The sequence below is a fragment of the Rhinoderma darwinii genome, chromosome 1 (assembly GCF_050947455.1).
Source record: "Rhinoderma darwinii isolate aRhiDar2 chromosome 1, aRhiDar2.hap1, whole genome shotgun sequence".
NCBI lineage: Eukaryota > Metazoa > Chordata > Amphibia > Anura > Rhinodermatidae > Rhinoderma > Rhinoderma darwinii.
In genome coordinates, this window is record NC_134687.1 from 620,653,558 (window position 1) to 620,681,474 (window position 27,917).

The 27,917-nt window shown below is 44.9% G+C and overlaps 1 protein-coding gene across 2 annotated transcripts in view; it reads right to left on the reverse strand.

Annotated features, from left to right (window-relative positions):
- The window catches only part of LMBRD2 (LMBR1 domain containing 2), a 55,355-nt gene that overhangs the window by 17,308 nt on the left and 10,130 nt on the right, over window positions 1–27,917 (reverse strand). For both annotated transcript variants that reach the window (XM_075841966.1, XM_075841970.1), the window contains exons 4-12: window positions 19,700–19,810; window positions 16,434–16,601; window positions 15,307–15,517; window positions 15,133–15,207; window positions 9,867–9,980; window positions 7,128–7,311; window positions 2,880–3,061; window positions 1,098–1,231; window positions 31–136 (exon numbers count right to left, since the gene is read on the reverse strand). In XM_075841966.1, the coding sequence (XP_075698081.1) occupies window positions 31–136; window positions 1,098–1,231; window positions 2,880–3,061; window positions 7,128–7,311; window positions 9,867–9,980; window positions 15,133–15,207; window positions 15,307–15,517; window positions 16,434–16,601; window positions 19,700–19,810 (1,285 nt within the window). The remainder of the gene's footprint in view (window positions 1–30; window positions 137–1,097; window positions 1,232–2,879; window positions 3,062–7,127; window positions 7,312–9,866; window positions 9,981–15,132; window positions 15,208–15,306; window positions 15,518–16,433; window positions 16,602–19,699; window positions 19,811–27,917) is intronic.

Here is a 27,917-nt window from a genome sequence, read left to right on the forward strand (position 1 = left end):
GTTCAGAAAATAACACGTTCCCGTACTTACAGATGTGTAGGCCGTCTGCTCTGTATTTTGGTGGGAAATGGACCCATCCATGTGAGTCAGACCCAAGAAATTCAGACATAATGGTGGCGTCAGCCGACAAAACAACCTAGGGGAAGATACACAGAAGAGTGGTCAGAAAGGCTCCTACACCCATCATATAACGTGATAGCCTACGCTTTAACGGTCCTAGCGATATGCCCAGACTTGAATTTTTCATTTACGAGCCGGAGACTGGAGTGACCATATGGTTGTACGGTGCAGCAGCGTGAAAGTCATTAGAATTACTGTACAAATCTATCAGCGGAATACAGGCTGCCATCGAGGCTAGAATGACTTCTGCCTAGGGCTACATTGTGCATCGAAAATCTGCGACAAATTACAGTACAAAATAAGTGAATTGGGTTTTTTGTTGCTCCCAATAAACCGGTTTTCAGACCGTCCCTCCTTTACCCTGCAGCTTCATTCTCCTATAGATGGGGGTTCATCCTTTAGTGGCAACAAAGTACATATCCTTCACTACCACTTGGGGCTCCAGTAGTCCACAGTCTGGTCTGCTTTTCTTCATACTTTAACTTCTCCCCCCATTGATGGACTCAGCTCTGCACATTGGCCTCTGCTGTGCTGTCAGTCAGAGACCCCCTCACAACGCAGGAAGAGGCCACAATTGGCTAATCAATCTCATTGAATACCAACAACTTCTTTCAGTTTCCGTTTAATTTCCAATATACTTTATGTACCAATACCTCACGGTTTTCAAAATCTCTGCCTGCTGTCAAGGTGTACGGCTCGTTACAGTACAGTTATGAGAGCCGTGCCTTGTAACGAGCCGGGCACCTGTGTGATCATCACAAGACCAGGTCAGATTTTTATGCAATGGAAGTAAACTCTGAAAGTTCCAATTGAATGACAGCAAGCAGAGATCTTAACCCGTGAGGAAATGATACAGAAAGTATGCAGCATAAAAAAAAACCCTCACCAACAACATAATAGCAAGAATATGCTACCAAGGACAAGTACGTGAAAGGGCCGGTGTTCTAGTACACACCACAAAAGGACAATTGACTTACATCCCACTGAACAGGAGACTGTATGCGTCTGTTTGGTGATGGGAAGCAAAATAGTAATAGTTAAATACCCGGATCCTGAAGACTGTTGAATAAACACAGATACTCAAGAAGAAAATGGTCAGGAAACAGGCCACCTAAAAAAACACAAGGACACAAAATATCGATGAGAAAAACGGCATGTTGTCATTACTACAAGAGAGAGAGGCATACACCTTAAAGGGGCAGCGTTAACAAAAGTCAATAGATCGACATCTCGGTCTGGCCAACCACCGAGAAAGTTTCTATTAGGACTTATTTAGACGTGACATTTAATTCTGAACAAGATGTAGGAAGAAAAAGGGACCTCTGTTTTTGGGGTCGATGGGGGTCCAAAAGGTCGGACCCCCACCAATTGGAATGTTATGCATTATAATATCGATGTTATATGGATAGAAAAATGTGTAAAGTGCCGAGTATGGAAACCACGAAGCAGAAGCTACAAGGAACATTAAAGGGGTATTCCGAGCAGAGAGGAAAGTGAAGAAACGGCACTCACCCACGCAGTATTCGTTCTTTTACTGTGGCATGCAGCAAAAAATTAAAAGCGTTCAAGGGAGGACAGAACAGATAGCATGGCAGGTTACAGCCGGGAATAGCGCTTCTTCTGGGGTATTCCCATGTAATAATGGAATTGCATATCGCCATTGCACAGTATAACATTCCGATTGGCGGGACCACCACCGACCCCAAAAACAAAGGTTACTTTGACAGATTTTTTTCTTTGCACACCAGTCCTCTGGACTCCCCGCTGTAAAGGGAACTGAACTACAGCCCCATACAAGCGACTGGAGCGGTATTGTAGTCCTCTGCACAGGGTAGAACCGGGAGCGCTGCGGTGCAGGGAAAATCTGTGAAGGAGATGCATTACGGCACCGATCCTGGCATTTAGACCTTTGCCAAGAGAAAGTGATGGCATATCTTAGAAATATGCCATCACCTACTGGTGGGAAAACAACTTCAATACATCTATGAAGGCAAACATACAAATGTCCCACTGACACAGCTGGCTGGTGGAACATTATTCGTTCCGGATATGACATCATCCACTCTCGGGCCATCTGTGTGAAGTCACCATAAAAGGTAGGTCAAATTCATCCAATTTCTAGGAGTCAATAATTTGGCGCTGTTACATTACTGCTAGTACCAGGATGACTCATGGCGTCTTGTGGTCATCACAGGGTGAGGTTTCGTCCTTGCCCTCAATAGGATGATCTCAACTATGGACGACCATAATGATTGGCTGCGATGGTCATGTGGTTTTATCGTCTTTACATAAATCGCAGCATAATGTCGCGGCATTGCTGCGATTATGAAAATTGTGGTAAAAAAAATGTGACAAAACCGTGAAAAAAAACCACGGATATACACAGTCTCCTGAACAGCCTCACCCTCCTTTCAAGTACAGCCGCTCACATTCTCCAGACCTAGTGGGGGTTCAATAGCACACGTCTTCCCCCTCCAACCAATCAGCTGCAGATCTACTCACAGCCAATAGTAAGAGACTGTGAGTAAAAGAACCCTTTTCATTGGCTGAAGGAGAGGAGAATTTAGACTTAACAGTATAAGTATTGTGCGCGGCGCACCTTTTCCTCTATGTTCAGTAGGAACACACAGGAGACTGATTTGAAAGCATGACAAAAGGCGCTATTGCGATCTGGGGGCAATAAACAATCCTACAACCGTGGCAAACTTTAGGACACATTCGGCTGAAGAATATAGCGAAAAAATATAAAATATAAATACCTCAATATAAATATAATTATAGGTTCTTTCAGCTTGTTGTATGAACACAGCAAAGAGAGACAAGACGGGATGCGTGCTGAAGAAAGTGCACTCGGACCACACCACTACGGCGGAAAATATCGCCAGGACGACAGCCAAGATCCGGGAACACCAGGGACGCAACAAACACTCCCAGTACCACTCTGCAGGAGAAGAAACACTCGTCACATCACAGGACAATTAGGTAAAAACAGCATGGCCACCAAATCTCCACCAATGTTGTATCTATACGTGGACCCCAATGGTGTCCCAGCATGAATACGATTCCCACCATCCTGCGTTTTACTTTAGACATATACGGCATTTCCACAAGACTCACTTGGTCTATTACAGAATGTACTCCCTTCCATAATTTTACAGCATTTCTTCATAGAATTTAGCATTGTGCTATTCCTCGGAGATTCCTGGAAATGTATGAATAAATTAACCACTGAATGCTACCATTGCCCTTGTCAATAAGGCGAGACCCTACACAGTCGGATACGGTCAGCACTGGTTAGTGTGAGAATTGTTTTATTGGAAATTCAAGTATTTACTAAATCAGACATGTCAGCAGGACGGTGGACAGTTTGTCTATACTAGGGATGTCACGATACCAGAATTTGGACTTCGATACCGATACTTCGTTTAGTATTCCGATTTCTATACTTTGCCAACAGTAATAAAAAAAAAAAAGTTCTTCCGTTTTCTGATGTGAGGCGCGGGGTGTGATTACTAGTCATTAACCCCATCATGTTTCTCAGTCATAATGGGTTAATGTGTAAGGTACATGATGGGGTTAATTTCTATTAATGTGAGGCACATGGAGGTTAAATTCATCGCACCTCGTGCCCCACAATAAGTGATAGAAAGCAGTTTTTATTTTATTTGTTACAGAGTACACATCATAAATGATACAAAAAAATAGTTGTGAAGGTTATTACGGCCGCGCCAATACGGAATGTGTATATTTTATGCATTGAGACTTATTTTAATGTTTATTGTAAAAATGGTGTATGTGTATTTTTTGAATTTAACATTACTTTGTTTTTACTTTATTTTTATATCAGATATGTGCCAGTACATTAGCCTGTGGACCGATAGTAGACAGGCAGTTGTTAGGACATATCTCAGTATGCCCTAACAACAAGAAATATGGTAAGACAGCCCTGGGGTCGGTCAATAGACCCTGTGCTGTCTGCCCATATACGGTATGGCCCTCTATTGCATCACAGGAATTCCCTGTGACGAAATCCATGGGCATCCCCCCCTTCTCATTTTCTCATGAATGCTGCAGTCCGCTTTGATGGCAGCATTCAGGGGAATAGCGGCGGCGATGAGCGGTTTCTCTGATCTCCGCCGTTATAGAGCGGGGCTGCGGCTATGTAATACAGTCATTGCCCAGCTTCTAACAGGAAGTGCGTGGTCAGCATGGGGTGATGCGGCCAGCGCTGCAGTAATAAGCGGCGGTTCAGGCACTGAAGACACAACATAGGGGTGTTTTGTAGTGCACCCGCCATGTTGTCTTCAGTGCCGCCGCTCATTAGTGCAGCACTGGCCCCATCATATCATCCTGACAGCGCGCACTTGTTATCTGGACTCAGGAGCGGGGAAATGGCTGTATTACACAGCCGCAGCCCCGCTCTCATACAGTCAGGTGTCACTATACTTAGCTGTGCGGCTGCGCAGCTAAGTATCGAAATACAGGAAATAGCGGTATCGAACCGTTTGGGGATGAACAGTATCGAAGTTTCGATGCATCGTGCATCCCTAGTCTATACTACACCACACAGGAAAGCTGACGGATTCTCTAAACTACACCACACAGGAGAACTGACAGATCCTCTATACTACACCACACAGGTGAGCTGACAGGTCCTCTATACTACACCACACAGGAGAGCTGACAGATCCTCTATACTGCACCACACAGGAGAGCTGACAGATCCTCTATACTACACCACACAGGAGAGCTGATAGATCCTCTATACTATACCACACAGGAGAACTGACAGATCCTCTATACAACACCAAACAGGAGAGCTGACAGATGCGCTATACAACACCACACAGGAGAGCTGACAGATGCGCTATACTACACCACACAGGAGAGTAGACAGATCCTCTATACTACACCAAACAGGAGAGCTGACAGATCCTCTATACTACACCACACAGGAGAGCTGACAGCTCCTCTACACCACACCGGAGAACTGACAGCTCCTCTACACCACACAGGAGAACTGACAGCTCCTCTACACCACACAGGAGAACTGACAGCTCCTCTACACCACACAGGAGAACTGACAGCTCCTCTATACTACAGCACACAGGAGAGCTGACATATCCTCTATACTACACCACACAGGAGAACTGACAGCTCCTCTATACTACACCACACAGGAGAGCTGACAGCTCCTCTATACTACACCACACAGGAGATCTGACAGATCCTCTATAATACACCACACAGGAGAGCTGACAGATCCTCTATACTACACCACACAGGAGAGCTGACAGATCCTCTATACTACACCACACAGGAGAGCTGACAGCTCCTCTATACTACATCACACAGGAGAGCTGACAGCTCCTCAACACCACACCACACAGGAGAACTGACAGATCCTCTACACCACACAGGAGAACGAACAGATCCTCTATACTACAGCACACAGGAGAGCTGACAGATCCTCTATACTACAACACACAGGAGAACTGACAGGTCCTTTATACCGCACCACACAGGAGAGCTGACAGCTCCTCTATACTACACCACACAGGAGAGCTGACATGTCATCTATACTACACCACACAGGAGAGCTGACAGATCCTCTATACTACACCACACAGGAGATCTGACAGATCCTCTATACTACACCACACAGGAGAGCTGACAGATCCTCTATACTACACCACACAGGAGAGCTGACAGCTCCTCTACACCACACCACACAGGAGAACTGACAGCTCCTCTACACCACACAGGAGAACTGACAGCTCCTCTATACTACAGCACACAGGAGAGCTGACATATCCTCTATACTACAGCACACAGGAGAGCTGACATATCCTCTATACTACAGCACACAGGAGAGCTGACAGCTCCTCTATACTACACCACACAGGAGAGCTGACAGATCTTCTATACTACACCACACAGGAGAACTGACAGGTCCTCTATACTACACCACACAGGAGAGCTGACAGATCCTCTATACTACACCACACAGGAGATCTGACAGATCCTCTATAATACACCACACAGGAGAGCTGACAGATCCTCTATACTACACCACACAGGAGAGCTGGCAGATCCTCTATACTACACCACACAGGAGAGCTGACAGCTCCTCTATACTACATCACACAGGAGAACTGACAGATCCTCTACACCACACAGGAGAACGAACAGATCCTCTATACTACAGCACACAGGAGAGCTGACATATCCTCTATACTACACCACACAGGAGAACTGACAGCTCCTCTATACTACACCACACAGGAGAACTGACACCTCCTCTATATTACACCACCACACAGGAGAGCTGACAGATCCTCTATACTACACCACACAGGAGAGCTGGCAGATCCTCTATACTACACCACACAGGAGAGCTGACAGCTCCTCTATACTACACCACACAGGAGAGCCGACAGCTCCTCTATACTACACCACACAGGAGAGTAGACAGATCCACTATACTACACCACACAAGAGATCTCACGGACATCACAGCAGCAGGGTGATGCGTGTGCAGGGCTACGTTTACAGCAGCCTGTGTTCTATGAACCAATGTGCACAGACTATCACAATGTACTGATGAGGCATCACTGTCGTCCCTGTGAGTGGAGTGGCCCATTCTGAGGATAGAGGCTGCCAAAAAACGAAATCCTGCACACTCATTATGAGACTCACTCCCATTTGCAAAGTGAGCATTCCTGATAATCACATATTATGGAATGGATCATAATGCATTTCCTCATTTTAAGTGGCTCCAAGATTTCAAATCAATTTGCGGCGGTCGTAAGCTACGTTCCTACAACTTACTGACTACACAGAGAAAGAAGGCAGAACTGAAGATTTTATATGCCAGGACCAGCCACATCAGTATAACGTTTCACATAAACAGCAATATGAAATGCTAGGTGGACTTTAAATCTAATACAAATGGTCAAAAATGATCTTGTATTATATCTTCAGGACGGACAGGTTAGACTACATACCAACAGCGGGAGTGTAGAAATGCCTGGTGATCCAGCTTTCTGGCTCTTGAGGTGGGAAGGTATGTACAAATTGTTTGGCGGCACTTGTCTCGTTTTTTGCTACATCCTCCAGGTGAAACGCTTGTTCCAGGAGCATTCGCCACTGGACCTGGGTGCGGTTATGTCTCTGGACAGAATAGATCGCCTGTCAACAAAATAGTAAAAGAGTTTTAGACATAAGCAATGATAATAAAGGTGGTGTGAAAGGGGAGTTTAAAGGGGTCTTATCATAGAAAGTGATGGTATATCGCAAAGAAATGCTATCGCTTACTGTTCGATGAGGGTCAATCTGCCACAGAGGTAGCTAAGCTCTGCAAATCGTTCTGAGTGTGAGTGTTTGCCTGCACACAATACTCCCTGCCACTCACTCTGCAGGGAATTGCACCTCAGCTCCATTCACTTAAAGAGGCTCTGTCACCAGATTATAAGTGCCCTATCTCCTACATAGTCTGATCGGCGCTGCAATGTAGATAACAGCAAAGTTTTTGTTTTTTTTTGAACAACGATAATTTTTGCCCAAGTTGTGAGCAATTTTATATTTATGCAAATGAGCTTTTCAATGGACAACTGGGCGTGTTTTGTGTTTTTACCAACTGGGCGTGTTTTGTGTTTTTACCAACTGGGCGTGTTTTGTGTTTTTACCAACTGGGCGTGTATTGTGTTTTTACCAACTGGGCGTGTATTGTGTTTTTACCAACTGGGCGTGTATTGTGTTTTTACCAACTGGGAGTCATACACTTCTCATCGTTCCCACCCAGCTTCTTTCACTGCAGCGTGACGTCACCCACAGGTCCTTCAACCTTGACGTCGGACAGAGAAAATACATGGGCTCCAGCCGTTCGAGAAGGTAATATGCTCTTCTCTAGGGAGTTTACTATGCTTACCTGCACACTGTGATGCTGCTGCAGATTCAACTGTACTCTCTCGGACGCCTGGAGCCGATGTGTCTTCTCTCGTCCGACGCCAAGGTTGAAGGACCGGTGGGTGACCTCATCGTTCCCACCCAGCTTCTGTCACTGCAGACACACAGCGTGACGTCACCCACAGGTCCTTCAACCTTGGTGTCGGAAGAGAGAAGACACATCGGCTCCAGGCGTCCGAGAGAGTACAGTTGAATCTGCAGCAGCATCACCGTGTGCAGGTAAGCATAGTAAACTCCCTAGAGACGAGAATATTCCCTTCTCCGACGGCTGGAGCCCATGTATCTTCTCTGTCCGACGCCAAGGTTGAAGGACCTGTGGGTGACGTCACGCTGTGTGTCTGCAGTGAAAGAAGCTGGGCGGGAACGATGAGAAGTGTATGAAGCTGATTTGTCAGTGTCATACACTTCTATTCACAACGCCCAGTTGGTAAAAACACATTACACGCCCAGTTGGTAAAACGAGAAATCACACCCAGTTGTCCATTGAAAAGCTAATTTGCATAAATATTAAATTGCTCATAACTTGGGCAAAAATTATCGTTTTTAAAAAAAACAAAAAAAACAAAACGTTGCGGTTATCTACATTGCTGCGCCGATCACATTCAATAGGAGATAGGGATTTGATAATCTGGTGACAGAGCCTCTTTAAATGGAACTGGGTTACAAATTCCTGCAAAGTGGGCGGCCAGCGGCGCCGCTATGCCAGAGGGAACACGCAGGGGATCTCTGTCCCTTCATTCTCCTTATTGGCGTGGGTCACCAATGTCGAACCCCCACCAATTAAAATGTTTGGCATATCCTAGCGAGAATGAATCGTTCACATCTAAAAGGCGATTCCATAGTATCTTCCTCTTCTTTCTAGCCCTTAGGTAGCCATTAGATTAAAGGAACAGTGTCATCACAATTTTTTTTTTCATATGTTAAAGAGGTTAGTGCTTTATTAAAAACGTTTATATTTGTGTGTTTGTGTTTTACTTTTTCTTATTTTTACCCTTTTTCGTCCCTATGGGGGCTGCCATTTTTTGTTCCATTTCTGTATGTGTCGATTAACGACACATACAGACATGGAATACGGCAGCCACAGTCCCATAGGGACTGCGAACGGCTCCCGTCCCATCCACTATGGTGTACGCCGTCTGTGTGGGAACTGCGCCTGCGCCGCTCCCACACAGTCCAATTTGAAATTGGCGCCGTCGGTGCCATTTTCCTGTGGACCGGAAGTCGCGGCCGGACAGTAAGATTACTACTTCCGGTCGCGGCTTCCGGACTTGTGCACTTGGACCAGCGGCAGCAGACGGAGCGGACGGGCCGGAGTGAGCCGCGGCGGCAGGAGCAGGTAAGAGATTTCAATGTATGTTCGTGTTTGTGTACATTTACTACTGTATGTAAACCTACTACACTGTGTGTTAGCTCAAAAAATGGCGACACACAGTGTAGGAGGGTACACCGTTCAAACCCCTCGTTTATCCCGGCACTAGCCAGGATAAAGGAGGGGGGGATGCTGAGAGCTCACTAGAGCGAGGGCTTTTTACCCAATTTTGCAATGCTGCAATTTTGGGAATAGCTCCATCTAGTGACCAGCAATGGGAAATATTATAAATTAGAATCTAATTTATAATATTTCCTGAATCGTGAAAAAAATTAAAAAAATTTGAACAATGTTTAATCACCTACACACTAAATGTTTAATTTAAAAAAAACAAACATGTTTTTCTGGCAACACATTCCCTTTAAGGTCAGTCTTATAAACAGACTGCTCATTCTTAATTGTTTGTTACCTGTTTATGAAGTTTTACTAGCGTCTTCTCACTAGGATAGTTGATATTTTTTTCTTCAAAGTCTTCGTAGTCATCCATGTTTCTTCCCATTTTCTCTTGGTACTCAGTAGGACACTGGGAAGATACAGCAGTGAAAAAAAAAAAGAAAAACATTTTATTTAACTAATTATTAAATAATTTCATTAAAGTCGCCAATAGACACCTCTGGTGGCAGCTTATCGCCAATGGGAAGTAAGGATCGGGCATGTAGAAATACAACACGCCTGATCCTTCTTTTCCACAACATCTACCGTCGGGGGAGAACAAGATATCCCCATATACATTAATCGGCCGGTCCCGCTGAAATCAGCAAATTCGGCTGACATGTATCTCACATCTTTGGCCAGCTTAAAGGGGTTATCCGACGGCCTTAAAAAAAAAAAAAAAAGCCAGACACATACAATATGACTCACTTAAGCTAATCGGCAATTACCGGAGGAAAAAAAAAAAAATATCTCAATGTCAGTAACCTATCCCTAATATCGTAGACCAAAAGCCAACCAAACTTCAGGGTTGCGGGCGGGGTTCACGGCGTCACTATGTACTTGTACCATGATACAGTACTGCCCTAACGGCAGCCTAGTCGCTGCCCACAACTAGATAACGAACGGGCTGACTTAAGAAATGATCAGTAGCAGTGCCAGCCTCTTTTGGTCACACGTCAATGACGCACCGACACCAAAGGGGAGTAGGAAGCAGCCAAAAAAGTCACGTGTGGGTGCGTCATCATGTAGCTGTAAACTACAGGAGGATGCGGGAACACCTGGAGTTTTATTTCCCATTTTTTAGCAAAATTGAAAATAAGAGAGTATTTGTAAGCATGTTTAACTCTAATTATAGGATTAATAAAATAAGCAAGTGCTTATTTTCTACGGATAACCCATTTTACTCCAGGTCTTATAAGAGAAAGCAACATGTTCATAAAATTACTCTCCCGGGCAAGCAGAAGTGGCTTCGCGGAGCAAGTGCAAGTAATAGGCACTGTTCATAGACTATGGTAAGGACAGGACGAGTAATATCAGCGACTGTTTGCTACGCTCAATTCCAGCCGGGAAGGAGCACTATGCCACTGAACGGATTTTAATTACCGAATAAACATGGAAATAATGCCTTGTAGACAATGCAAAGAAAGAACGATATGTGACAATCAGACACGTCCTGTTTATATAATACAATGTTGATAATGTTGGCAATTCGCTATGTTCATTGCACCCCCAGCGATCAGTTGTGATCTGTGGCACTAATTGTTCAATTTCCATGCAGCCACTTAATGAGGGATCGGTTCCTTCAGTATCCACTCTTTGGGAGGCGCATAAGGCGGTGATGAGAGGGCAATGCATAGTAATGGGATCTAGATTGAAAAGAGACTCTCGGGCCAAGCGGGTGGCTCTCCATCGGACAATTACTAAGTTGGAGAGAGAAATGGGGATTAAACCGGCGGTCCCGACACTACGGAAATTGATAGAGGCTAGAGCACAACTCAAGGACTTAGCTATGAAGGGGGTAGAAAAGTCATTACTATACACAAAAAGGAAATATTACGACAAAGGTAATAAGGCGCACTCGCTTCTGGCCAGACTATTGCGGGATCAGGCGACTGTTCGTACTCCACAGGCGGTTCGGGATAAGGCGGGCATACTCCAGCATCACCCAGACACGATAACCACACTTTTTCATGACTATTATAAATCCTTATACCACCTGCCAAATACCTTACCACCTGATCCGGCTCGTCGGAGGGAAACGCTGCAAGCATATCTCTCTTCCTGTGCTCTCCCTAAACTGAAAGATGAGGAGCTTTCATCCCTGAATGCCCCGATCTCTGCGGAGGAATTGTTTGATATATTGAAGGACCTCCCTAGTGGTAAGGCCCCTGGACCAGATGGCTTTACATATGGGTATTATAAGACCTTTGCAGAGATCTTGGTTCCACGGATGGCTTCGTTATTTAATGAATTCCTACAGGGTTCTCCCATCCCTCAAACATTCCTGCATTCTCATATCACGCTGATCCCTAAACCGGGTAGAGACCACGCAGAGTGCTCCAATTACAGACCCATAGCCCTTCTGAATTCGGATCTAAAAATTTTCACCCGTCTTCTAGCTAATAGACTCAATGTTTGGCTCCCTTCTTTGATTCACAAAGACCAAGTGGGCTTTGTGCCTCTTAGGCAAGGAGGAGACAACACACGAAGGGCCCTTGACCTCATTGATGCCCTCCAAAAGCAAAAGGAATCGGCGATCCTTCTTAGTCTAGATGCAGAGAAGGCGTTTGACCGCTTGGGATGGCCATTTATGTTCGAAACTCTAAATTCATTTGGGATTTCGGGCCCTTATTTGACAGCACTGCGTGGTCTCTACTCCAAACCAACAGCGGCAATTAAACTCCCACACTCCACCTCCCCTCCGTTTCAAATCTGGAATGGTACACGTCAGGGGTGTCCCCTATCCCCACTTTTATTTGTGCTATGCATAGAACCTTTAGCAGCTCAAATACGGAAATCCAGGGATATAGCGGGGGTCCAGATACAAGATAAAGAGTTTAAGGTTTCCCTGTTTGCAGATGACGTCCTCTTGACTATCACTAAACCTCATACCTCCCTCCCTAACCTTACTACAGTTCTCCGTAGGTATGGGAGGCTGTCAGGATATAAAACTAATACATCTAAAACGGAAGCGCTCCCTCTTAATGTTCCACACCAGGAGCTCCAGCTACTCAAACACAACTACACCTACAACTGGAAGGAAACCTCCCTGACTTATTTAGGAGTTCAACTCACTCCCTCCTATACGTCGGTTTACAAGGCTAATTTCCCCTCTCTGTTTGTAGAGCTACGTCAGCTAATGGCCAGGTGGGATCCTCTTCCCATGTCATTTTTTGGGCGCATAGCAGCGGTCAAAATGACCTTGCTCCCTAAATTACTGTACTACTTTGAGACTTTGCCGGTAGCAGTACCTATGAAGGAATTGCGGGCTATGCAGTCTTCTATCCTCAGGTTCATATGGCACTCCGGCAGACATCGAATTCCGAAATCAGTTTTATTATCGGGTCGATCTGCGGGTGGGCTATCGGTCCCTGACGTGGTGAAGTACTACTGGGCGGCACACCTCCGTCGCATACCCAGCTGGGTGTCTTTAAGGGCGTACAATAAATGGACCGAAATAGAGAAGCTATGGATGGCCCCGGTCCACCCAAACTCCCTGTTATGGGGTGACCCACTAGTAATGCCGACTGCATCTTTATTGGGTCCCATGAGATTTCAAAGGGAGGTGTGGGAAACCTGTAAAAACCGCTTCCATTTGGCATCGGGTTGCCCGCCCTTGACTTCGGTACTCTACACTCCCACTATCCCGGGGGGCACTACCTCCCGAATAGTCCGATTGTGGACGGGAATTGAGGTATTTCACCTGGCTGATATGGTTGATCCCCACACGCAAGAGCTTCACCCGTTTTCATACTTTCAAAAACATCATAATATTCCCTCCGCTGCGTTCTTTCACTATCTTCAGGTTAGACATTACATGCAGCAAACTTTTAGATCCACGCGGGTTACTGCACCTACAAGCTTCGAAAGGTTATGTCGGTATGCTACCACCACCAGGGGGCTTATCTCAGCCATTTATGCATTATTGCTATCCCCGGAGGGTTCCCCTCCGCCTGGGCATAGATACATGTTGAAGTGGGAGGCCTTACTGAATAAATCCATCCCGCTCTCATTGTGGCAGATTATTTGGTCGCAAGCAGCTAAAACCTCCATCTGCACTGCATATAAGGAAAACCAATATAAAATCCTTATGTTTTGGTACCATACCCCTGCCTTTCTGCATAGCTTCAATCCGGGTATTCCGTCGGATTGCTGGCGATGTAGAGGTCAGAGAGGTGATCTGTTCCATATTTTCTGGAGCTGTTCACTGGTACAACAGTATTGGTTGGAAGTTAAGAACTTGGCATTGGCGGTGTTGCAGCAGGATATTCCCTTAGACCCTCTTCATTACCTCCTAAATGTTCCCCCTAGGTCTTTGGGGAAATCACCAGCTCGACTCTTTCGACACTTTCTTACAGCCGCTAAGACGTTGATAGCATGGAAATGGAGACAGACAACCCCTCCCTCCCACATCGACTTAGTAACTAGAATTAGGGAAATACGTACAATGGAGCATATGACGGCCTCTATTGACAATGAACTGGACAGGTTCAAAGTGGTGTGGGACCCGTGGGACAAGTATTGGATACAGGGAACTCAAGATTAGGTGGTAGGTGGAGCTCCGACTATCCCCCCCCTCCTCACCCCCTTAAACCCCTGTGTTTTTTCCCAGATGTTTTGTCTGTCTATTGAAAGTTACTGTCTTACTATGTGAATTGCATGGCCCTTCATGCTGCTCTAAGTTATATGTATGTTGTTGAAAAATTTTCAATAAAAACACAGTTGAAACCAATTTCCATGCAGCGCCACCACAGGGGGAATTAAGTATTACTGAATCCATTAATATTAATGTGTTGTCTGTATAATGCAGGACAGGACGGGTCCTCCAGAGAGAGAAGCTCTTTATAACCGCTCTCCACCCTGGCCAAGAGATGGAGGTCCTCTGTTCAGAATCCCCATCTATTAACTTGGAATTCCCCAATAAGGTGTATGAAAATGTTTTTTCTAAACTGAACAATCCCTTTAAAAATTTGATCCCTGAGCCAAGAACTTGGGGGTTGGCAGTGTATGGACAAGGTGCATATATAGATTTGTAAGTTGCTCTCTGCAGGATATAGCCTATCTCCAGGAGCATAGAGTACCCCGTATGCAGCACATCTATGCGCCAAGCTGTATTGGAAATGTGTTTGCAGCAATATCCGCGTTGCATACACAGTGCCGGGTTCTACCTGTTGATTATTAAACACCTTAAGGACCAGCCTATTTTGGACCTCAAAGTGGCTGTAAGTGTTTTTGTCAGTGTTAAGTTGACAGACATCCTATTAGACCCTGCCTTGCCCTTGGCACAGCCTAATACAATCACATACATGGCAAGCCTGGGGTCCTTTATTAGGCAACCCTCATGGCAACCCAATGGCACCCTGCAATGGCGTTGGGGTGGTGCCGATAGCCTTACAGGGAGCGCCATCCCTCTGTAAAACCACTCAGACGTCACAGTCGCTATTGACATGACATCTAAGGGGTTTAATGGCCAGGATAACAGCAGCAGGATGCCAGTGGCACATTACTATGACGTTTCTTACCTTTCTTAAAATGGTGTCAACACATTTCCGCAAGGGGTGGTTGTACTTTATACATTCATTCACTTTACGGACTTCCTGCATGAAAAGAAAAAATGATGAAACGTGAGATTAATGGGTAAAATATTGTAGTGATGATGGAGGTGAGGACACAACGGCAGACGATGGAGACCTCACCTCCATGACGTCCTCCAGGTTCTCTTCGGCGTCTGCTTTTTCCGTCATGAGTTTGGCGGCTTTGAAGTAGGTCTTCATCAGCAGGTAGCCTTTCTTAGCCCCGTTCCAGTGGGAACGCGGGATCTCTACCAGGCCGTACCCCAGGAGCAACACGAGGAGGAAAAGACCCCAAGTGTTGGCGGCAGCTATTCCTATAGTCTGCAGCTGGTACCTAAAAACACAAGAACAAAGTTCATATAAGATTAGCAGCTCAGTGAATAGCATTCCTAACACACCATTTTTTTTAGTTAGCTCTGGGATATTACAGCTGCTATAGGGACACCCAGCTTTCTCACACTCCTGAAAAGCGAATATCTATTTCGTATTCTGGTGTTTTTCCAATTTGCTGGTCCTATTTACCACTGCATAGAAGATTTGGAGAAGGGGACAATATGGATGATAATTGCCGCCGTGAGCCGTATGCATATGGGCCGGCTGTTATTGCACCGGAATACAAGGAGACGACCAGAATTGGAGAAAGCTTCGATTACAACCGTTTAACCCCTGAGATGTCGTAATTAATAGCAGTCGCAGCATCAATGAATGATACATAAACACACCATGAAAATTCTCAGCCCCGGCAACCATGATCGGTTTTATAGTGACAGCCATGAGCATAATAAAAGGAGTCACACTACTAGATCAACAAAAAAAGTTATGGTTCTTCGGTGAGGCAGAAAAAATAAAATAAAAATAGTCCCTGGCCAAAATCTTCCGAGTTCTTAAAGCTACATTCAGACGAACGTAGCCAACCTGGGACGTGAAAAACGACAGTTTTTCACGTCTGAGGTGCGGCTCCCGTGCAGGACGCGTTATTACGCATCCCCCATAGACTAGAGCCTATGGAGGGATGCATGAAGTGCAAAAAAATAGGACGTCCTTTTTTTCACAGAATCTTCACACGCTCCGTTTTAACACCATACATGAGTCCGCGTGACGGGCCGTTATTTTAACGGCCGTCACCCGGACTACATATACGCTCGTCTGAATGAGCCCTAAGAGGTTAAATAATGGCAATATGTTCATGTAATCAATAGGACAGAAAATGTGCATAGTAAAAACAAAGATATCAGTTACAGACTTCTTACCATTCAAGGTGAAACTTCGGGTTGACAGCAACATATATTAAAAGGGCGCCGAAGATCAACAAGTATGTGCCGTAGTAAATGGCATTTTCAATCAAGGCAGTTTTAATTTTTCCTGTGATCGAAAAGCCCCCAGACCGCGCATAAGACTGCATGAAGGGCAACAGAATCCTGCGAGAGAGACACACGCAGTTATAAAAGCAGTATGTGCAGACCTGTCTCCATGGTTACAGACTACAAACAGACCCTGTGTAGTCTGATCCTGCAGTCCTATTGCCTTCCATCCATCCCCTTCTTAACAAGTAGTAGAGGGCAGAAGGAGGTAGTATGACTGCAGGATCAAACTACACAGGGTCTGTTTGTAGTCGGTTACCATGTAGAGGGATAAATCTGCATTGGAGCTGTAGACAGAAAACAATTGGGAGTTTTTTTTTAAATCAAGACTATTTGCAAAATTCCTTAATTTTCTTTTTAGATAAATTGGGACAAAAAAAAAAAAAAAAAGGCTGTGAAAGTGGACATAGGTGTTTTCACATGACAACTATTTAATTAGATACGCCATAAACGTCCGCTTTGTGGTGTCAGCGTGGTCAACATGTGTAATATGGGCCTTAGACTTTAAAGGGGTTATCCGGGTTCCTAAAATTGCTGGCCTATCCTTAGAATAGGCCAACAATATTAGATTGTTAGGGGTCCAACTCGCCGTTTAAAGCGGCCACTCTGATTGTGATCTTCATGGTTTCCTCCTGTCTCGTACTTGCAGGCGCCGTTACATTTATAGCGGCCGTGCAAGGTATTGTACCACTATCCCATTCACTTGAATGAAGGGCAGAACCATGATCAAAGGGGGTGAGGAGAGTCAGATCCCCACTAATCTAATATTGATGGCCATTTAACAGAACGTGATCATGCATGCACAAGCGCTTCTGTGTTGAGAACAAGGACTAGGCATGACTATTCTGGGGATTTAATGAGGATACAAGTAGTCAAAGTACCACCAGTCAGACACTTATAGTATATAGAATTAATATGCCATTAAAGTTTGTCATAGGGAACAGCCCTTTCAAGTGGTTGCACAGGAGTAGGAAAATCATGGCTGCTCTCTTCTAGAAACAGCAGCACAATTATCCATGGGTTGTATCTTGTATTGCATCTTACCCCTCTTCCCCCTTAACTTTAATAACTTTAAAAGAAAGCAGCCAGGTTTTGTTTTTAACCTGGACAACCTTTAAATCCCCAAAATTGAGGGGCTACATTTGCAGGTAGGCATGGGCATGTTTACAGGAAAGACCGGTCAGTCTAATCTGTATGGGTGAGATATAGTAACCGCCGTGTGCAGCACAGACAGCAGCCAGACGGGCTGGGAGTGACTCCATAAGGTGCTGGTAGGATGTCTCAGGTATCTGGCGCCACGCGGACTGCAGAGAATCCCACATTTGCTGCAGGGTGCGTGGCATTCATAGAGCGAACAAGGTGATCGTGGCGGACCCATAGTTGAATAAGGGGGCCGGGGAAGTACTTGGAAGTCTTGGTCGTGCTCTTCCAGCCACTGTCGGACATTTCTGGCCGTGTGACATGTCGCATTGTCTTGCTGGAAGATTCCATCTGCCCCACCAGGGAAGACAAACAGCATGTATGGGTGGAGGTGATCTGCAACGATGGATTCATACCCAAATCGGATCAGAGCCTTCCACATGGATGAGTGGGCCCAGAGAATGCCATGGAAAACTTCCCCAGACCATAACGCTGCCGCCACCGGCTTGTGTTCTTCCAGCAATGGTTGCCGGGTGTTTATTCTCTGATGTTTCTCGCCTGACACGCCAACGTCCATGCGTTCGATGAAGCAGAAAAAGTGACTCATCAGAGAAGGCAACCCTTTGCCAATCATTGGTGGTCCAATTACGATACGGTTGTGCATATTGAAGCTTTTTTTCTGATGCACCTTTGTTAGCCTAGGACCAGTGATCATCCGCTAGGAACAGTGATCATCCGTCTTCTTCGGAGCCCCATACGCAGTAGGGTTCACTGAACTGTTTTTTTTTTTTCAGACACCCGTCTGGTAACCCCCTGGTTGATTTTCACGGTGAGCTGCCCCACCGTAGCGTGTCTTCGGCCCTCGCACAACTTCGTAGCGGACGTTCACCTCTCACATCAATGACACGTGGTTCTCCGCCGTTTCCACGCTTTCACCACAGCAGCACGCGAACAGTTCACAAGCTGCGCTGTTTGAGAAATACTGCCACCCTTGGGCCGAAAATCTATAACCATCCCTTATTGCAACTCTGATAAATCACCCCTTTTACCCATGGAAACAACGAGTGATATGTGATCAGACAGCCTATGGCACACCTTATATACCCACCAAGCCAGCCCACCACACATCTACTTTCGACGTCGGCAGCGTGTAGCCCATGAAGAAGTGGAGGTGGTTTATTACAGTGAAATTATGTTTTATTGGTTGCTACGAGGCACAGTAAGGTTACGCTATTTCAGATATACAATAAAGGAGTCATTCCACCCAGAACTGGTCTGGCTGATCCTCTTGTATTGTAGTAGTAAACACAATGGGGTTTAAGAAGCTCTCGTAGCTACAACAGAGTCTCCAGGATAAATTTCACACTGTATGGACCACGTGGATTCAGTCTTCCCATATTGCACAATGTGATCCGCCCGGATATGTCCCAAATACCCCGCATGGCCTTTCCACCATGGCCCTACAGGATCCACTTTACCTCTACTGTTATATAACAATCCCTCCTTTTCTCACGATAGCTATCTTTGTCAAATGTGTATATTTTACTTTTATGTATTCCTTTAGGTGCACTTAAATAACTTATCTTTAGGTCTTAAAGTTGTGAAAGGGGTATTGTCAACTCAGACATTTATGGCATATCCATAGGATATGCCATAAATGTCCGATAGATGCGGGTCCCAGTACGTCTCACCTCTCCATTCATTCATTCTCCAATGTGATGCAACAGCCGGTGAGGGTCGGGGGGACTCTCACTCTCGACATAGATGGGGGACACCACATCTATCAGAAGTTTATGGCATACACGGTGGATATCCTCTTATTCACTGTATATAACTTGTCATTCCTCTGTTATGTTGTAATAGAGTCTCATTTTGCATTAAAAAATGGCGTTTATAAGTTTCACCCTCTCTTTCAACCCATAAACACTCTGATAGCAGAGGTCTTGATACTGGTATTACTGGAAATCAGTTGATCGGAGGACAAACCTAAACCCCTTTCTGCTACGCATACTCACCAGGTAAGAAATTGGGATGTCCAATAGACCACACGCCAAAAGATGGGCATAATGCCCTTCGGGATGTAGCTCCACGGCTTGTAGCATTCTTGGGGTGAGCTGCTCTCAACACTGAAAATAAAGCAGATATCAGCTCAATCACAGGGTCAGAGGACACTGTATCAGCCCTGACCTCATATCGACATGAGAAGTGGAAACAGTCAGCAAGTACAGAAAGTATATCACCAGTTATATAGTATACAAGAAGATGAAGAGCACTTTGGATTAGAGGAGATCTAGGAGTCCCTACCATCACTAATCACTACCATCACCAACAGGCCACACTTCCCAAATGTGAGAATTAACCCTTTCGGTAGTAACCAATATGGCCACCATTATCGCTCCGACAGTGGCTGCCCATCTTTCCTATATGTGCTGACAGCTCCTCTCTCCACCGACTAGAAATACAAAGACTACAGGTAGGAATGTTGACGGTCATAACGGCAGCGAGGAGAGGAGCTACACAGAGTTCGTTTTCAGCCCCGCTGCCCTTTACTGTGATCTTCTTCAGCATGTAAAAAAAAAAAAAAATGTTATTTCACTCTCCCCATTGAGAACACACGCACGCTCGACCGACCGAACTGAGAATGAATGTGTATGCGGCTGGGGACGGTCGGGACGAATAGCTGTAGGCCGATCGAGCATTTGGCTGACAGCCATTGAAGTTCAATGGCCACCTTAAGCTGGTATAACACGGCCCGTCCTGGGCCATGTAAACGAGCACCGATCAATGAGACAGCTCGTGGATCGGCGCTCTTTTGCTCCTTTCACAAGGTGCTAATATGGGGACGAGCACTCGTTACTCCGATTGTTCGTCCCCATACATTTCTATCATGACGGCAGCACGAGGGAGATATGCTGCTGACAACGATGATATTTTGGACATTTAAAACGATACGATCGTTTGCTCATTCACCTGCGGATTGCTGCCCTGTTTACACAGGGCAATTATCGGCAACGAGCGTTCTTTGAATGCTCATTTGCCTGATAATTGGCCAGTGTAAAAGGCCCTTTAAACCGCTCCCAGACTCCTCTAGCAGCAGCTTATCGGGATTAGCCCATTTTAAACTAATGAGTATAGCCAGCTTAGAGAGGCTCTGTCACCAGATTCTCAAATCCCTGTCTCCTATTGCATGTGATCGGCGCTGCAATGTAGAGAACAGTAACGTTTGTTTTGTTTTTAAAACGTTCATTTTTGGCCAAGTTATGAGCTATTTTATATATATGCAAATGAGCTTTGAAATGGACAACTGGGCGTGTTTTCTTCCGTTATGTCCAACTGGGCGTGTATTGTGTTTTTAACTGGGCGTGTTTACGTGTATGACGCTGACCAATCAGTGACCAGTCAGCGTCATACACTCCTCTACATTGATTTACACAGCAGCGATGTGCAGCCACATACACAGAGATTAACGTGAATCAAGTGTCCTGATAATGAATACACATGAAATCCAGCCTGGACGTCATGTGTATTCAGAATCCTGACACTTCTGAATCTTTTCTGTGACATTCCAGCAAGCCACACATAATCGCACGAGATTACGGAGGTAAACGAGATTTCGTTTCCCTTGCTGGAATCTCACAGAAAAGATTCAGAAGTGTCAGGATTCTGAGTACACATGACGTCCAGGCTGGATTTCATGTGTATTCATTATCAGGACACTTGATTCACGTTAATCTCTGTGTATGTGGCTGCACATCGCTGCTTGTAAATCAATGTAGATGAGTGTATGATGCTGACTGGTCACTGATTGGTCAGCGTCATACACGTAAACACGCCCAGTTGTCCATTTCAAAGCTCATTTGCATATATATATAAAATAGCTCATAACTTGGCTAAAAAAACAAAACACTTTACTGTTCTCTACATTGCAGCGCTGATCACATGAAATAGGAGATAGGGGTTTCAGAATCTGGTGACAGAGCCTCTTTAATGCTTTCAGATTAAAAAAAGGACTTGGATACAAAGAGCATAATAAAATGTGTAAAGCTTTTTGTGTCATGTTTACCCTGCAGATCTTGTCTTGCTACAGACAATTCAGTTTCAATGACATTCATCCTTAATTCTTGGCACTTTGTTCAGCACAAAAGGCAAAGTTGAGATCTTGTTTACCATTCAGCCCGATCAGTTTCACTAAAACCCTTGTGTCCTCAAGAAATAGTCTGGTCTGGTGACGTGTGAAAGTTATCATGGGAGAGATCGGCACCGCTACCATACACATGGACATAAATCATCCATTCACATCATGCACATAGTGCGGAGTGCCAGTCATAAAAATACGTTCTCACACATATCTGACACCAACCCGCTGTGGCCTTTGAATGGAGAGGGGGAACCTAAACTAATTTCCGGGCTATACTGGAACTTCCTTATTTTGTTTTACATTTTTGTTGGCCTGTGGAAAAATAATTTGCTTTTCTGTTCCTGTTAAAACCGTATGCTGGGGTCACGTGTGGCTAAAAAATGGCCACATATAGAGCACTTAGAACACTAGAAAACCCACGGTGGGCCCTAGAACTCAATCAGAATTTCTGTATTTCTCGCGTTGAAATTCATCTGCCTTTAGTGTAAGAGTCAGGAGATCCCCCACATATTTTAATCTGCCAAAATCAGCAGGTCTGGCCGGCACTTATCTAATGGCCACCCTTAACCCCTTCAGAACGGAGACAGTTTTGGCCTTGAAGACAAACCGGATTTTTTCAAATCTGACATGTGTCACCTTATGTAGTAATAACTCTGGAATGCTTTTACCTATCCAAGTGATTCTAAGACTCTATTTTCGTGACATATTGTACTTTATGTTATTTAAAAAATTTGGCCGATAAATTCAATATTTGTGTGAAAAACAAAATTTGTAAAAATGTGCATTTTTCTAAATTGAAACGTATTTGCTTGTAAAACAGATTGCAAAACCACACAAAATAGTTACTAATTAACATCCCCCATATGTGTACTTTATGTTTGCATCGTTGTTTGAACATCCTTTTATTTTTCTAGGGCGTTACAAGGCTTAGAACTTTAGCAGCAATTTCTTATATTTTCAAGAAAATTTCAAAAGGCTATTTTTTCAGCGGCCGGATCAGTTCTGAAGTGGCTTTGACGGCCTTATATATTAGAAAGTCCCCATAAATTACCCCATTTTGAAAACTGCACCCATCAAAGTATCCCAAACAGCATTCAGAAAGTGCTTTAACCTTTTAGGCGTTTCACAGGAATTAAAGCAATGTAGAGGTGACATTGACAAATTTCTTTTTTTTTCGCCAAAAGTCATTTGTAATAGTTTTTTTCTGTAACACAAAGGGTTTTACACGAGAAATGCAACTCAATATTTATTGCCCATATTCTGCAGTTTTTAGAAATATCCCACATGTGGCCCTAGTGCGGTAATGGACTGAGGCACCAGCCTCAGAAGCAAAGGAGCACTTAAAGAGGCTCTGTCACCAGATTTTGCAGCCCCTATCTGCTATTGCAGCAGATCGGCGCTGCAATGTAGATTACAGTAACGTTTTTATTTTTAAAAAACGAGCATTTTTGGCCAAGTTATGACCATTTTTGTAGTTATGCAAATGAGGCTTGCAAAAGTCCAAGTGGGCGTGTTTAAAAGTAAAAGTCCAAGTGGGCGTGTATTATGTGCGTACATCGGGGCGTTTTTAATACTTTTACTAGCTGGGCGTTCTGACGAGAAGTATCATCCACTTCTCTTCAGAACGCCCAGCTTCTGACAGTGCAGATCTGTGACGTCACTCACAGGTCCTGCATCGTGTCGGACAATAGCAGATAGGGGCTGCAAAATCTGGTGACAGAGCCTCTTTAAGAGGATTTTCGGGCCTCCTTTTTGCTTTTAATATATTTTAGGCACCATGTCAGGTTTGAAAGTCTTGTGGTGCCAACACAGTAAAAACCCCCGAAAAGTGACCCCAATTTGGAAACTACACCGTTTTTGTTTTTTTTTGCTAATTGTATTTGAATTAGTCTGGGAGGGAGAAAATCTACTTTTTTTCTGAAAAAACATAGAAATTTGTAATTTTTACAAGGAATAAAAGGAAAAAACACACCCCAGCATTTGTAAAGCAATTTCTACCAATTACGGAAATACCCCATATGTGGTCATAAACTGCTGTTTGGACCCACAGCAGGGCTCAAAAGGGAAGGAGCACCATTTGGATTTTGGAGCGCTGATTTTGCTGGATTTGTTTTCAGTGCAGTGTCGCATTTGCAATGGACTGGAGGGACCAAAACAGTAGAAATCGCCAAAAGTGACCACATTTTGGAAAATAAACCCCTTAAGGAATCTAGGGGTATATTTAGCATTTTGACCCCACAGTTTTTTTGCTAAATGTATTTGAATTAGTCCGTGAGGGAGAAAATCTACTTTTTTCTGATAAAACATAGAAATTTGTATTTTTACAAGGAATAAAAGGAGAAAACACACCCCAGCGTTTGTAAAGCAATTTCACCCGATTACGGCAATACCCCCATATGTGGTAATAAACTGCTGTTTGGACACACAGCGGGGCTCAGAAGGGAAAGAGCACTATTTGGCTTTTGGAGCTCAAATTTAGCTGAAACGGTTTTCGGGTGCCACGTCGAATTTGCAAAGCCCCCGAGGGATCAAAACAGTGGAAGCCCCAGAAAAGTAACCCCATTTGGGAAACTACACCACTTAAGGAATCTATCTAGGGGTTTAGTGAGGATTTTGACCCAAGTCTTTTGCAGAATTTATTAGAATTAGGCCATGAAAATTAATATCAACATTAAATCCACTAAAATGTTGAACGTCACAAAGGATAAAGGAAAAAAAAAGAACCCCAACATTTGTAAAGCAATTATCCCCGAGTACGGCCATACCCCACATGTGGCCATAAATGTTTATTTGTTAGAAATGAATTAGCCCTTTCTAGACTGATCCATTTTTGCTTTTTTATTTTCGTTTTTCACTCCCCGCTTTCCAATAGCCATAACTTATTTATATTTCCATCAATAAACAGGTGTGAGCGCTTATTTCTTGCGGGGTGATTTGTATTTTCTATTGACACCATTTAATGTACTGGGAAACTGAAAATAAAATTCTTTGCAGGCTAAAAGTGGAATAAACTGCGATTCCTCCATTGTTTTTTGGGTTTCGTTTTTACCGCTTTCACCGTGCGGTAAAAGCGAGAACTTAAATTTTTTTCTGAAACTCAATACAATTACGCTCATACCAAATTGATATGTTTTTTTTTTATATTAGTTTTTACTTTGTAAAAGTAGTATATTTGTTAAAAATAAAAAACTTGTTTTGTTTCACCACACTCTGAGGCATCACTTTTTTTTTTTTTTTTTAGTCGATTGAGCGGAGTGAGGGCTTATTGTTGTGGGACAAGCTGTAGTTTTTATAGGTACCATTTTTTGGCACATACAACTTTTTGAGCACTTTTTATAAAAATAAAAAAAAACAGCTGTGAAGTGACCAAAAAAAAACTGCGATTTTGGCGTTTTAAATGCTTATTTACGGCGTTCACCATGCGAGTTAAATAATGGTTTGGACATTTACGGACGAAGCGATACCAATTTTGTGTATTTTTTTACATTGCTTTAGCGAAAAAAATGGGAAGGGGGTTTTCTTTTGGACTTCAAACATGGAAAAACCTTCCCCTTTCCTTATATGGTAGGGTAAAGCTTTTCAAAATGATATATCTGCCTACATTTTAATATATCCTCCATATTTGTCCAATTATATTGCCCAAACAATTTTTTGGACAACTTGATGGTATACTACACATGCTCTACTGGCAGTGTGGCAACCCTAGGTTTAGTCTGTCTTTTACAGGCCCCAAAGAGAATGGGGGGGGGGGGTGGCAGCGCCCAACCTTAATCTATACTACTTGGCTTCGCAGCCGGTACTGGCTCACTGGTGGATTTGAATTGATTTAAGTAATGCGGCCACTGCGCTGGCAGGAGCACTTATGACTTCTTACGAGAGTCTTACCAACTTATTATATAGGTTTAAATCCCCGTGTCGTACGCCACTCCCGTTACAACCTATAGCTAGGGCCTGGAGGATGGCACACGTATTACTGAGAGGTGTTGCAGATTCTTCTCACTCCCCTAGGACCCCATTATGGAATAATCCAAGGTCGCCTTACCTGGTGTCCCTGCCGGGAGAGATAAATTGGGCTGGGGGTTCGATGTCTGGGTCACTTATACTCTGTGGATAGTGGTTTGGGCATTTTTCGGGGTGGAAAAGACATATTCCAGATTTGGCGGAGGAGGGAGGTGGAGCTCTCATTCCTTGACTTAGTTATCAGTGCAAGAGATTTTCTAATAGTCGCGGTTCATACACCGGATTTATTACACTCCGATAAGACTCCAAAGAATTGGGGCCTCGGGGTTGGATAGCTGTTTTAGGTGCCAATCTGATGTCGGCCCGTACCTCCACTGTGTATGGTTATGTCCTAAGATTTCGCCATTTTGGTCTGAGGTAGTGGAGTTCCTTCATGATAAATGTGAATTTCCTCGGGTTCTCATCCCTCAGGTGTGCCTCTTGGGCATTATGAATGAGATTGTGCCGCCGCCGTCACTCTTCCCCAGGGGGGGCCTGTATCCTGACTCTGTGCGCTGTTTTCTGCTCCCTCCTAGAGACGGTACTCGTGAGCAACGGGCACCTGGACGGCGCTCGCCCCGAAGAAATTGATCGACCAGCGGCCTGAAGGCTAATGTAGCACTGTACCCATGAGGATTTCATTGGGGGAATGTCGGTTATGATTGTTTAACCCTCCTTCCTTTCCTCCACAGGTTTTCGCTCAGGTTTGAGGCGGGAGTGAGTGTTGCCAGGCCAAAGGGGAATTTTAGGTGGGCCAGGGGGTTTAGTCTGTTAGGTCTGGGGGAATGTCTCAGGGAGCCTTTTTCTCCCCCATACTGCGCTGCGGTGGGAGGTCAGGAAACCACATACACCCGTTACAGTAATCCGGCCGAGTCCGGGGTTCCGGCCTACTCCTATTTGGGCTTATACAACCTTAGTCCCAATTAGTGGCGAGTCTCAGGGAGATCACCGCTTCACGCCGCTGTCCTTCTACGTTCCCCACTAGGTTCCGCGCTGCTGTGTAGTGTTCAGGGGGGGTTTTCCGCCGGGCCCGACAACACGTGAAGTATTGTTTAGGGGTGTGGTACTCCGCTGTTAGTGGGACGCTAGTTTCCCTTTTCCCGGCCCTTCCCCCTCTCTTCGGGGGTAACCGTCTCTTTCCCCGCTTTACTCCCCCTTTTCTGTTTTCCTACTGTGACTCCACATGTCTAACATTACAGTTGTTTCCCTGAATGCACAGGGCCTGAATGTTCCAGAGAAGAGATCCTCCATCCTTCAGGAAACTCACTTCCGGGCGGACAGCGTTCCACGGTTGACAGACTCTCATTACACTGAGGGGTATCACAGTACCTCACCGGAATTCAAGACCAAGGGAGTCTCTATCTTGATCTCTCGTTCTTTGCCGTGGGAGCACGTGGAGACTCGCACAGATGGAGCGGGACGGTATATCTTCTTGAAGGGTAGGTTGGCAAACACACTGCTCACATGCTATCTCCCCAACACTGGTCAGGTCTCCTTTTTTGAATGGGTCCTGACGGAGTTGGATGGTTTCTTGGAAGGCACTCTCATACTAGGGGGGGGACCTGAACCTTAAATTAGACCCGACCATAGACTCCTCACGTGGACACTCGTCGTTACCTAGGTCGGCACACCGCCGGGTGCGTCGGTTGTTACATGAACACCAATTGATAGACGCGTGGCGGCTTATGCACCCGACGACAAGAGATTACACCTTCTTTTCGGTCCCCCACAACACATACACCAGACTAGACAACTTCTTCATGCGCCACTCCCATCTATCCAACCTCTCCTCAGTCTCAATAGATAACATAACATTCTCAGACCACGCCCTCATTACACTCTCCCTCTGTCTCCCTGCAGCCCACCCTCGCTCCTGCAGGACCAGACGGTAATTTCAGAAATACACAGGGACCTACGGGAGTACTTTGCTAGGGATGTCTCCTCAGAAGTCAGTCCGCTCAATGTTTGGGAGGCACATAAGTGCGTGATCCGGGGTTCCTTCATCCGGATCGGATCTAAACTTAAAAGAGAGCGGACGGCTCACTTGAGTGCACTGTTATCTCGCATACACCTCCTAGAGCAGTCCCACAAAGCTT